Below are 12,990 nucleotides of genomic sequence, written 5' to 3'. Positions count from 1 at the left end.
CATGTTTTTCAATATGTAAATGCTCGGACATGGTTCCAGCGGAGGCCACAGTGGAGTAGGCAGGTGCCTGCCTCTCTATGGAAAATGACCATGGAAGTGATAGCTGTTAGCACAGACTGGCACTGGTGTGTTATATTCAAGGTTCAAGCATTATGAGCAATATTCCTATCAGGGCTAGGATTTTCTGAAGTGGCGAACAAATCTTGGTATCATTTCAGGCGAAGCAATATATAATCTTCCATCACTTTATATGGTAGTTGTATTCCTAGAAAATTCGATGTGTTTTAAATCTGTGCAAATTACTTTGCGTTTACATGAAAATGGAGTTGGTTTCTAGGTGAAGTAATTAGTAAGGTTCCCCCCACCCCCCTTACGTGACTGACAGAACATTTGGAAGTCAGGTAGACCCCAGGACACAGCGTCATTGTGCGTGAATGTCCCGTGTTGTAGGACGTCTAGAATCCCCGGGCCTCCCCTGTTGAGTTCCACTGCTCTAATCAACTTCCTGTTTTTTGAATGTTCATGTACTTTCCTTCTCCAGACCTTCCCCTCTGCCTTGTCTTGCTTGATATACCCTTGCCCTCATCTCTACCTGTGCATTCTTCAAGGCTCATCTCAAATGTCTTCTGCACGAAACTTCCTTATTGTGATGGTTGTGCATCAAACCCCAGTCACCTTCAGACTCATATTCTGCCTTCAAACGTGGTTATTTCTGTACAGAACCCATTTTCACTTCCCTTAACTCCTTGACTTTATCTTATAGATCATTTTATCTCCTCTTGGCAGCTAGCACAGCACCTTGCGCATAACAGGCAGCCAGTAAGTAGTTGTTAAACATAATTATTCTCAATGCTTCTAACAGAATCTTAATGCATCTGAGAGACTAAATCCATTAAAGCTTCTTTACATAACTTGGTTTTCTAGATTCTAATATGCCTAAATTTCTATGGGAAACGTTGCCTTTGAAAAATAAAAGCAAGATCAAAGTTGTATGTAGTAAAATATCCTTAGAGTATTAGGTAGTTGAGGGGCGCCTGGGTGGTTCAGTTGGTTGAGCGTCAGACTCTTGGTTTTGGCTCAGGTTGTGATCTCAGGATCATGAGATCGAGCCCCGTGTTGGGCTCCAGGCTAGGCATGGAACCTGCTCAAGATTCTCTCTCTCTCCCTCTGCTCCCCCCCACCCCCCATCCCCAGGACATGCATTCTCTCTCTCTCTAAAATAAATGAATAAATCTTAAAAAAAAAAAAGAGTATTAGGTAGCTGATTACAATTTTGTGTCGCTACTACAATGTCACTTAACCAGAGTTTGAAAGTGGTCCTCGTATTACATCCTGTACCCTTTGCTGGTTCATTACCTAATTCTCCCTGATAATTTCCAGAATCCAAGGTCTGGGGTCCAATATTGTGGGTAGAGTAATTTAGGATTGGTTATGTCAGGTTTAATGTGGGCAAGGAGCGAAGAGTCTAGGCGCCAGGGGGGAGGACCACCCGGGGGTGGTGGCGGAGGCCCCTAGAGAACCCCCTGACTTTACAGAGCTGCAGAAACTTCACAGACCATGTAGACTTCTCTTCCTCCCCATCCAACTCTTTGTAACATGATCTATTTTTGCATTTTGGAGAACAAGAGTAATGCTTTGGATCATACAAAATATTTTTTTATATAAAATCCTGAAAATGTATAGGAGACATCTGGTGGTAAATACCATTATCCCTTTTGGGTTGAATATTTTTAGGCTGCTAATCACACATATACCTATACGTGTCAGCTGTACAGCTGTGAATAGCGCTCATTGTTCCCGGCCCCTTCCGCCTCCCCATCCCATTAACATATTCTAGCAGTGATGGAAACATTTTCGCCTAATTTGAGCAAATTCCTGTGCTCTAGGTACTCAGCTTAAAACTGATCTTCTTAACGGAGACTCAAATGCGCTGGTCTTTCCACTTCTTGTGGAAGTCTTCATTGCTTCCATCAGTTTAAAGCCATGTATACTTGTCCTGGATGGAATTGAAGAATTGATTGGCATTTATGGGATTTCAGGACAGAAGGTAATCTCTTTTAAAAATAATGCCTATTTTATTGCTGTTTTATAAAAAGAAAACCCCATAATTTAGAATGTCCGTAACATCTTTCCATTGCATTATCTATAGCTACAGCCAGCATTGCTTATGTTTACTGCTCTCCGTTTCCTTGAACAAATACTTCTGTGGTGGCACTTACTGTGGGCCAGGCACCCTTCTAGGAACTTTAGAAATATCAACGGATAGAATTCTCAGAAGAAGCCTATGAAAGAGAGACTGTGATCATCGTCCCTGTTTACACAGAGGGAACAGAGTGTGGAGATGTTAGGTGGCTTTATAGGACATCTGAAGATGGTGGTAGACTCAGAATTCAGATGTGGGCAGTCTGGTTCTAGAAACTGTGGCCTTTACTCCCGCCTGGTTCTGCCCCCTGCCTCCCTATTTTATACTTTTACCAAGCATTTGTTGAGCCCCTAGTATTTTCTTTATATTGTGTATTTTGATCTGCCTCATCTACACTGATTTTGCACATACCAAATTGGTTGCTCTGTAGTTTTTATCCTGCTGGAGGTGATATTGGATCCGTGGAACCTCTAATACACCTTAGTATCAGTCATTACTTTGTGAAGCATTTTCTCTAAAACTTAAAAACACATGGACTTGTAAATTATGTAAGTAATCTATGTTTCTTATAGAGAATATGATAAAGAACAAGAACACAGAAAATTAAGTATACTCATAGTCTCCCCACTGCTCAGCATTTTGGAGTATAGCCTTCTTTTTTCTATGGATGTCTATACATACTCATTGATGCTTATGTCAATGAAGTTACACATCATATTATTTTGTAATCTGCTTCTTAATTTAATACACAGCAAGCACCATCAATTCAACAAGTAATTATTGACCACTCACTATGGGAAAAGCACTGTAAGCAGAGTCCGACATGGTCCCTGCAAACAAATGGGACTTTCGTTCTAGCAGGGGATGGCAGATGTTAATGATGCGATTACACAAACAAGTATAAGATTGCAACTGTGACAGGGGCTGCCAAGGATCAGTATACAGTGTCGTGAGAGCTTCTAATGAAGGGACTTGGCCTTTGGGGAAGGCTCCCTGGAAGAAGGGCTCCAGGCAGAGCTCTGTGGGAGGAGGAGGGACTGTCTAGGCTGTTACCTGCCCCAGTGTAGAGCAGTGGTTAGGAGCCTGCCTAGGGAGCCAGACCCTTGGTTTCAACCCCAGCTCTGCTGCGTACTATCAGAATGAATTAGATATGACATTTAGCCCCCCTGTTTTGCAGTTTCCTCCTCTGCCTATCTAGAGGGTTGTTAGGAGGACTCAATGAGTTGGCGTATTAAAACTATAACTGGGATTTGATTTACAGGAGGATGACTGAGTGACAACATGGAGAAGCCAGGGCCATTGAAAGAAGAAATTATGACTTATATTTCCTAAGACAAGGAGACACACCATGTCATACAGGGCCCCGGGGGGAGTATCACGGTGGCCAGGAGGCAGAAGATAGGAGCCAGGAGAAGGCCCAGGCCAAAGCCTTTATGGGGGTTCCCTTGGGAAAGGCAGAGTAAACCATTCAGGATTGGCTAGTTTGTACAATTCCAGCAGGCTTTGTGGCATAGGGACTGTCCCTGGTTGTCTGGTCCCCGGCCCTGGGATGATGTAGGTCAGGGAAATACTGGGTTGGTGAGTGAGAGGCAGATAGGAAGGCGGGTGGGGGCGTGGTCTTGGATTGGCTGGTCTGCACATGACAGGCATGTTCCAGGCAAGCTGTCCATCACCCCCAGGAATTAACTTGTCTTGGGAGGAGCAGTTTCTTCTGGATCTGTAAGGCCCCTGAGAGATGGCAAACTATCAGAAGACACAAAAAATAAAAGTCTTTAACTAATACAGTTAGTACCTGAAGACACATTCCACATGGTGCCAGGCTCAGAGTAAGTGGTCAGTGTTTGATAGTTGCTCTTATTATTATTATGGTAGTTGCGAGGGGTGGGAAAAGCTGTTAAAGGAATCTAAAAAGATCTGATTAGGTGTTTATTTTATTCCGAAATAAAGCCATTTACTTACGATAGTATTGCGGTATAAAGCAACGATTCTTCAGCATAAAACAGTGTTCTCTTTTTCAGTCAAATGGTTCAGTTTGTAGTGTTAGGTTTCCTTTGGCCATCACTGTAGGTCATTCTTCAGAAGCCCATGATTTGTCGGATTACTTGTTTGTAGGAATCTCTTTTTAGAGGTCGTATTTGTACTATCAAATTCAAAACAGATGGATGAGTCAGTCAAATACAGTTCTGTGGGGTGAGAGTGGGTATTTTCTTAATCACCATATTGTTTGCTATCCAACTTACTGTTAATAACCTTAACCCCAGCCTTTACTCTGTACTTACTCCCTCTATTCCAGCTACTCTAAGTTTAAAAACCATCAGCAAAGTAGTTTTAAAGTCTTTAAAGATTCCCAATGTCTTTGACTTTCTCCATCAGGTAAAAGATTTCTCTTGGCTGCCATGCTTACTGCCTCCTCATTGCAAATTTATCATGAGCACTGTCTCCTCCAGCCTGTCGTACAAGTCGCTGTGTGCCCGCCCAGATGTGAGGACAGTGGAGCTCCTGAGCGTAGGAGACGAAGAAGTGAAACTAAACATCTTTCAACAGTATCTCTTCATTCCCAACAAAGATCCGCTCCGACAGAGCAAACACACTTTGAGGAAAAGAATGAACCTGAATCCTTTAAAACTCACAATCCTAGCAAATGAGCTGAGAGAATGTAGAATCTACCGAGATGAGTATCAGTGTCTGAAGGAGTACTTGGAGGTGGTCTCCATTCAGGAGCTCTGGGAATTGATTCTGAAACGCTGGATTGAAGACTATAGCTGGACTTTCATACCAAAAAGGGCCAATTCAGACACAGTGGCTTCAGGAGAAGGTAGGCCTTGGCCAGTGTTGACAACCAGCTGGAGCCCATGGGGAGAAAGATATATGGTGGATGACCCAGAGGAGGAGGGTCTAAGGATAAAGTTGTCAGAGAAAATACAGGATGCCCAGTTAAATTGTAATCTCAGATAAAGAACAAATAATCTTTTAGTAAAAGTATGCCTCAATTATTGCATGGGACATACTTATATTAAAAATTAGTTGAATTACAGATAGATAATTCCATCAGAAGTATATCCCAAATTATTGCATGAGCTATACTTATACCAAAAATCAATTTGTTGTTTATCTGAATTTCAAATTTAACTGCATGCTCTGTATTTTAACTTGCTAAATCCAACAATCCTGTGTAGGGAGCTCTGTGTTGACTGTAAAGAGAATTGTATTAGGCACGTTTTTTAGGAGTCTAAGAAATGGGCCTTTATTCTTTCTTTTTAAAAAATATTTATGAGCAAGACAGAAAATGAGGGAGAGAGGGAGAGAGGGAGAAGCGAGGGAGAGGGACAAGCAGACTCTGTGCTGAGCCCAGAGCCTTATGCAGGGCTTAATCTCAGGACTGGGATCATGACCTGAGCCAAAACCAAGAGTCGCATACCTAACCGACTGAGCCACCCAGGCGCCCCGGCCTTTATTATTTCTATAACTCAATTCTTTTGAGCCTATAGTCCAAGTGATGGCAGAAACCAAATTCAGTTAATCTAGGTTAATTCCATCAATTTAGCTTGTTTTCGGACAATTCAGGGTGTTTTTCAGTCAAGCGAGGATTTGTGTCCTTCCTGTGTCTCTTTTGGGTTGAGCTTAAATCTGAGGGCCTTGCTGCTGGGTGTCCTCAGTTGTCATCTGTCCCTGCTGTCTTCCACTGAGGTGGTCATGGCCCCAGATGGTCCACAGATACTGACGTTCCTCCAATTTTGGCATCTTCTAAGACACCTGTGTTCCCATCTGTTCTTGAGTTGTTTGCTCTACGCTGCCATCAGCCACCTTAATGTGAGGAGGCCCCTCTCCTCTACTAACATCTGCACCCTTCTGGAGCCTACAGTCTTGTGGGTACTGAACATTCCTGACAGAGCACATTGGTTGCTCACTGCACGCTTGGAGCTCCTGGCTCTGTAGGTCTCCCCATAGTGATTTCTGCTGTCTGGTTCTGAGGGCATCGGGAGATCTGCAGAGCTGCTGCTGTCTTCTAGGCTCCCAATGGGAAGCAGAGTGCAGGCTCTCTGTACTCCTGGGTCCCCAAGTGCGTCTGTCTGGTGGGTCCTCTCTCCCTGCTCACAGCCTGGGTTCCGGGGATGGCATAGGCCCCTTCACAGAAATCCACCTGAGCAACTCCATTGCTCTCTTTCCTCACTGTCTCCTCCACCTTTCTTGGTTCAGTCTTCCTTAGCTCATCCTGTAACTGAGTCTGTTGTTTGTGGTTAAAAAATTTATTCCATGAGTTGGTCAGGAGTTTGTTTTTTTTTGTTTTTGTTTTTTTTTAAAGATTTTATTTATTTGACAGAGAGAGACACAGCGAGAGAGGAAACACAAGGAGGGGGGCGTGGGAGAGGGAGAAGCAGGCTTCCCGCCGAGCAGGGAACCTGATGTGGGGCTCGATCCCAGGACTCTGGGATCATGACCTGAGCCGAAGGCAGACGCTTAACGACTGAGCCACCCAGGCGCCCCAGGAGTTTGTTTTTTGATATTCAAGAGTCAGTCTTTTGAGAAGGAATGTTTATTCTCAAGGCTGTTATCTCTGCTATGAGCTTCAAAAGTCTCTTCTGAAACTTGAGTTTCTGCTACAATAACCTTCTCTGAAGGATGATGAATTTAGAATGGAGCAGGGATGGGGATGTGGGGGTGGGGAAAGAAGCAGAAAATGCTTGGACTGAGAGATATATTGGTTGGCATGACAACATATTGTCCTGCCCCATTTTTTGCTCTAGAGTATGCATTTCTGCAAATAAAATTGATTGCAAATTTAGTGTACCCTCCCCCACCTACAAGGAGGTGAAAAAAAGGTCTTTGTGCCCTGAGAAGGGTCACGCAGGCAAAGTGACCCATGGCTGTACCCATGGCTGTCCCTTGTTGTCCAGCATTGTGCGGGAAAGCCCAGGTCCCCTTCTTCCGAGAGACTACTCCTTTTCCTGGCTGACTTTCCTCCTCTTAGCACTGCCCACTGACCCGTCCTCAAGTCCAGGGCACTCAGCCACAGGTCCAAGAAGAACTTGGTCAAACTCGGGTCAACCTCAGAAGAAGCTTGCACAGCTGGGGCTGAGCAGCTGCCTCTGCTTAACGATTGCAGGTGTTTGGGGGCACCTGGGTGGCTCAGATGGTTAAGCGTCTGCCTTCGGCTCAGGTCATGATCTCAGGGTCCTGGGATCGAGTCCCGCATTCGGCTCCCTGCTCCTTGGGAGCCTGCTTCTCCCTCTGCCTCTCTCTCTCTCTCTCATGAATAAATAAATAAAATCTTAAAAAAAAAAAACAAAAACGATTGCAGGTGTTTGAGATGCATGCCCCAATCCTAGTACAGGAAGTCCATTTAGAAAGACAGACCCTGTCGTTTCTCTCAATGGCCTTAAGGGTCTCTTTTGAGTTGGTTGATCATAAAGCCAGTGGGAAATGCAGCTCTGGCTGAAAAATCTAAGGGTCAGGTGAGTCAAGGGTATAGCTGCCTCAAGGGGTATCTGTGAATGTGGCGAGAGAGCAACCGTACAGAAAAGCCATTCATACCCATACATGCAAATTGGATGTTTGCAAATCTCAAGAAAGACTGCTCAGTGGTATGATAATGGGCCAGCTTGCCAGTTTGGAACCGTAGCTCGCATGGATGTATTAGTTGGGACAATACAGATGATAACTTTTTTTTTTTTTTTTTTAAGATTTTATTTATTTATTTGAGAGAGAGAATGAGAGAGAGAGCACATGAGAGGGGGGAGGGTCAGAGGGAGAAGCAGACTCCTCGCGAGCAGGGAGCCCGATGCGGGACTCGATCCAGGGACTCCAGGATCATGACCTGAGCCGAAGGCAGTTGCTTAACCAACTGAGCCACCCAGGCGCCCAATACAGATGATAACTTAATGCCTGAAAGTCTGGGCTCTGAAGCCAGGTTGTCTATGCTCAAATCCCCATTCTGCACTTATTTCTGTGTGATCTGGGTAAGTTATTTAACCTCTCTGTGCTTTATTTGTCTTATTTGTAAGACAGGAGAGTTAGGTAGTATCTACTTATAGGATGATTAAAAGAAAAGTTGTTAGTCGTATAAAACATTTAGAATGATGCCTGGCAGGTGGGAACTCTTCTTTTTGTCATCATTGTCATTACGTTGTCTTAACAGCGCTGGATGGCTGGGTGGTCGATGCTCTGTGCTTATTGAGCATCTCACATTGTGGACTGACTGAGGATGAGATATTCCAGATTTTGGACATGCTGGGCTACAGAGATCATTACAAAGTGACCCCGTTGCACTGGGCTGCGTTCCGCAATGCCACCAGACATTGGGTCCAGGAGAAGCCCAATGGCCTCCTGTACTTCAGGCACCAGTCCCTGCGGAATGCTGTGGAGCACAAGCTTCTTGGTAAGGCTTGAGTCTGTGTGAGTACCTGCTAGCTAAGAAAAGGGAAGTTTGCATGCAAGGGAAAACTTGTAGCTGGCATTTCTCAAGTAGAAGTGAATCTATAAACATGTATAAACATGGTGATATAAATTAATACTTGTACCTACTTGTGAGTAACAGAGACCTGACATCAATGGCTTCCATCCCAGGATTTATTCTCTCACATGAGAACTTTCTGGAGGTAGTTATCCTATTGGCTCCACATAGTCATCTGGGACCCCATTCCTTTTGTGTCCCTGATCCACACACTAGCTTGCCTGCTCAAGGTCACCTCCTGTTCGTGACTGCTGGAAGCAGCATGGCTGCTGGAGCTCCAGCTATTGCATTTCGGGCAACAGGAAGGATGAAGAGAAGAAGAAGGGCTTGCATTTACTTTTAAAGAGCTTTCCCAGGTTTCCACCAACATTTCCACTGTGTCTCCAGAACTTTATTGTTTGGCCACCGCTAGATACAGGGAAGTTGGCAAATGGAGGTTTCAACAGATGTGTTGCTACCTTAAACCACGGTGGGCGTCTGTCACTAACAAAGATGAGGGACATCGTTACTGGGTAGGCATTAGCAGTCTCTGCCCTAATTCTGAAATCAAATTCTATCCCCTCTGAAAGGACAGCAGGTCTGAATCTGAGACACGGTGGCAATCACAGACACTTGACCTAGAGGCAGAGCACTCTATTCATACAGAGAACTTCAGGTGTGAGGACTTAAAAAAAACCTTTAAATCACAGCCTCTGCAAAGATGCTAAGCTCTGCACAAATTTCCTTTTAAGTTTACTATGTCCTCTTTCACTTTCTTTTTTAAAAAGATAAATCCTTTCCACTGTTTCCCTCCTACATTGTCATCATTCCCACCACCTCTGAAGTTACATAATGTGGCAAAGAGAGCAGGGTGAGGAATGAGGATGTTTCTAGGTGTGATGTCAGCTCCTCTGTTCACTTGGCCTCTGATGGTTTGCAGCGCACCCGGGCTCTTCATTTTCCCAAAGAACAGTAACACTCTTGGAGGTGCAGGAACGAAAGGGCCATGGCGTGGCTGTTTAAATTCTGGGTATAGGCTGTACCCCTTCTCTGCACTGTGAGCCCCAAAATAAAGCACTGCTGGCAATACTCACTATTGTCAGAAAAAAAACCCCAGCTTGTCATGCTGTAGAATCAGGACGTGAATACATCTTTCCTGGAGGCACGGGGAATTGTAATTGCAATAATTCACTTCCATGTGGCCTGAGCATGGGAAGCAAGCACAAACTACAAGGAGAAAAATGATCCCAAAGCTAGGGCTAGAGGACTTGAGTCTGCGATGATATTTTTGGTAAAGGGCTATCTTTTGACATCATTTTGGGACAGACTAGTCTCTTAGTCACATGCATGTGCATGCATGCTTCTTTCCTTTGAGATTAATAGTCTGGTATTATATTCAATTTGTAACTTAAATTGCTCCTATCAAACACGCTTTAGAGGCATGCTTTGATCCCTGGGCTGTGATAGAACAACCTCTTTCCCCTTCTGGTACTAGAGCTGAGGATTCTCTGGTTTTGCATACTTTGTGTGGGGGTGCCCGTGTGTGAGTGTGTGCGCATGTGCATGTGCATGTGTGCGTGCATGCATATTAGTGGGGTTGGAAAGGAAAAGGGCAATTAGGGAGGAGAGCCGAAAACCTGGGAGATGCTCTTCTAGTGCTTCTAGATCATTAGCGTAGCTTGTCGCCCCCGGCCATCACGGCCACCACTTTTTATTTAGTGCTTTCGCTGTGCCAGCCACTTCACATACATCATTTCCTTTATTCCTTGTGTATAGAGAACATCCTCCGACTAGGCTAGGTCATTTCAATTCTGGTTTCCACCTGCCTCCTAGAAAGTCCTCACCTGCTCCAGGTGTCTGTAGGAGTCCCTGAGCAGTGTTCCATGGGCTCCCCCATCTGTTGGCTATAGTCATCCCAGAGAGGCCCTTCTGGTTTGTGCTTGCTGATGTGGGTACCTCCCAACTGCCCCTGTGAGGCTCACCGTGAGAAAACAAAGCCTCATGCTGAGGTCCCTCTCCCTTTGTCCCATGGCAGCCAGACCTCTAGGTGTCAGGATGGTGCTGCTGTCCAAAGGGGGAATAGGTGTTTTCTAGGAGACCTGAGCCATACAAGCTTCCTCTCCCAAACTCTGTCCTTCTTCAGGGTCTCAGGGAGCCCTTCCTGGAAAGAGCCCCTTCCTTTTCTTCTTAGAACCCCTCACCCTGTAAAAGCTCCGAAAACCCAGTCTATGGTAACAGGTAAAAATGGGGTCCTGATGCTAGATTGGGGGAGAGCCTTGGCTTTCCCACTTTCTAGCTGAAGACTTGGCTACATCATTTCATTACTCTGTACTCAGGTTCCTCTTTTGTAAAATAATAAGTGAACCAACCTCAGAGCATTATTACTAGTAAGCAAGCATTCAATCACTAATTCATGTAATTACAAGTACTTAGAGTGGGCCTGGCCCGTAGTAAATTCTTGAGAAATGTTAGCCATTATGAATTCTCCCTTTGTTTGACTCATCTGTCTCCCCTGTGGCCTTTTATCTACCATCTTTCCCAAAATGACCCATGCAAATCACCTGGTGGTCTTGAATTCTGTTGGTCTAAGGATTCTTCCATTTCATCAGATACCTTTAAGCAGGTCTGAATTCCCTGGGCCCTATTCCAGTTACATTCGATAGATTTTTTTTTTTTTTAAAGATTTTATTTATTTATTTGACAGAGAGAGACACAGTGAGAGAAGGAACACAAGCAGGGGGAGTGGGAGAGGGAGAAGCAGGCTTCCCGCCGAGCAGGGAGCCCGATGCGGGGCTCGATCCCAGAACCCTGGGATCATGACCTGAGCCGAAGGCAGACACTTAACGACTGAGCCACCCAGGCGCCCCGATGTTTTGTTTTTTAAAGATTTTTTTTACTTATTTATTTGAGAGAGAGAGAGAGAGAGCATGAGCAGGGGGAGGGTCAGAGGGAGAGGGAGAAGCAGGCTCCCCACTGAGCAAGGAGCCTGATGCGGGACTCGATCCCAGGACCCTGGGATCAGGACCTGAGCCGAAGGCAGATGCTTAACTAACTGAGCCACCCAGGCGCCCCCATTCAATAGATGTTTGCTGAATGAATGCACAGCTGTTCCTGACAGTTGGTTTTTTGGCCCTGCTGTTTCTAGAAGCTTCCATATCCATTGTTTTGAGAGCCAATACTAAATGTCAGTCTCTAGTGTTTGCCTGCAGTGGAATCAGGATCTGGAGGTCTGAGCACAGGAGAAGAGTTATGAGCTACCTGCAGGTGATGCTGTGGTCATGGTAGAGGAGCAGCCTCATTTCACGGTCTTTCCCTCACTCCCAGGCCTGTATGCTGCTTGGCAGAGTCTACCTTCTTTCCTACTGGCAATCACCATGGCTTCTATTATAAACAATTTCTTGTTAAGAGCAAAGACTTTAGAATCTGACAGAATTGGCATGACCTTGTGAAAGGTGCTTAACTTTCTAAGACTCAGTTTCTCACCTTCAAAATGGGGATAATCACAGTATTTACCTTGAGGGTATTAAAAATGTTCAGTATGCTTAATGTAAGGTACTTAATGTAGTATCTGGCACAGTGATAACCACTGTGGTGGCCATGACAGCCAATTGCCAGTATTTCCAGCCCCTCCACCCACCATGGGAAGTACTTCCCAGTCCCTTTATTGGGTGGCATCTTGTGACCAGTTCTGTCCAATGGTTGGAGCTCCTGACAATGTTCAAGATGGTGGCTGGTCTCTCAGTCCCAGAGTGAGCAGAGCTGGATTTGGAGGTCCAGCCAACCTGTGATGGCACGATAAACCTTTGCTGTTTTAAGTCACTGAGATTTTGGGGTCATCTGTTCACACAGCATAATCTAGCCTGTCATGAGAGAGAACAATACCACAGAAATGTCAGCCAATCAGTCTGTGAGGATTGTACTAAACTTTGTATGTACGGATGATGCTGTGGTTGAGCCATTCCTCACATCTCATGCAATTGGAGGAGCACTGGAATTGAGTCAGAAGGTTTGAATCTTGCTTCTTCAATCATGGGCTGGCCAGACTGAAAGTTCTGTGCACTTCAAGCATTGTGTTTAATACTCTAAATCTTGGAGGCAGGGTGATATTTGTCCCAGTTCTCTTTCTCTCTCATTCCCCAACCCCCTTCCCTATTTATGACCCACAAATTGCCCTTGCCTTGCCCAGTGGAAGAGGGGAGTTTCCTTCTTCTTTCATGGGTTTCTGAATCACTCTACATGCCACGAGCTAGCATGAAGTCTCTCCAAGCACCTGGTCCCTCTGAGTTTAAGTAGCTTTGTCATATGGGGATTGGATTAGCCAGGGTTCTCCAGAGAAACAGGACCAATAGGATTAGATCTCTATCTCTATATATCTCTATATAGATCTCTAGAAAAAGATTGTGAGGGTTTGGCTTAC

General features: G+C 45.0%; 1 protein-coding gene across 1 annotated transcript in view; it reads left to right on the top strand.

The window, feature by feature from the left end:
- Positions 1-12,990, top strand: part of LOC116639946 (putative tetratricopeptide repeat protein 41) — an 87,219-nt gene that overhangs the window by 26,663 nt on the left and 47,566 nt on the right. Inside the window, exons 5-7 of the mRNA XM_032416699.1 lie at positions 1,887-2,047; positions 4,517-4,958; positions 8,280-8,519. Of these exons, the coding sequence (XP_032272590.1) occupies positions 1,887-2,047; positions 4,517-4,958; positions 8,280-8,519 (843 nt within the window). The remainder of the gene's footprint in view (positions 1-1,886; positions 2,048-4,516; positions 4,959-8,279; positions 8,520-12,990) is intronic.

This window comes from Phoca vitulina, unplaced genomic scaffold (genome assembly GCF_004348235.1).
Source record: "Phoca vitulina isolate PV1807 unplaced genomic scaffold, GSC_HSeal_1.0 scaffold19, whole genome shotgun sequence".
NCBI classification, from domain to species: Eukaryota; Metazoa; Chordata; class Mammalia; order Carnivora; family Phocidae; genus Phoca; species Phoca vitulina.
This window is presented reverse-complemented; position numbering and strand designations above follow the sequence as displayed.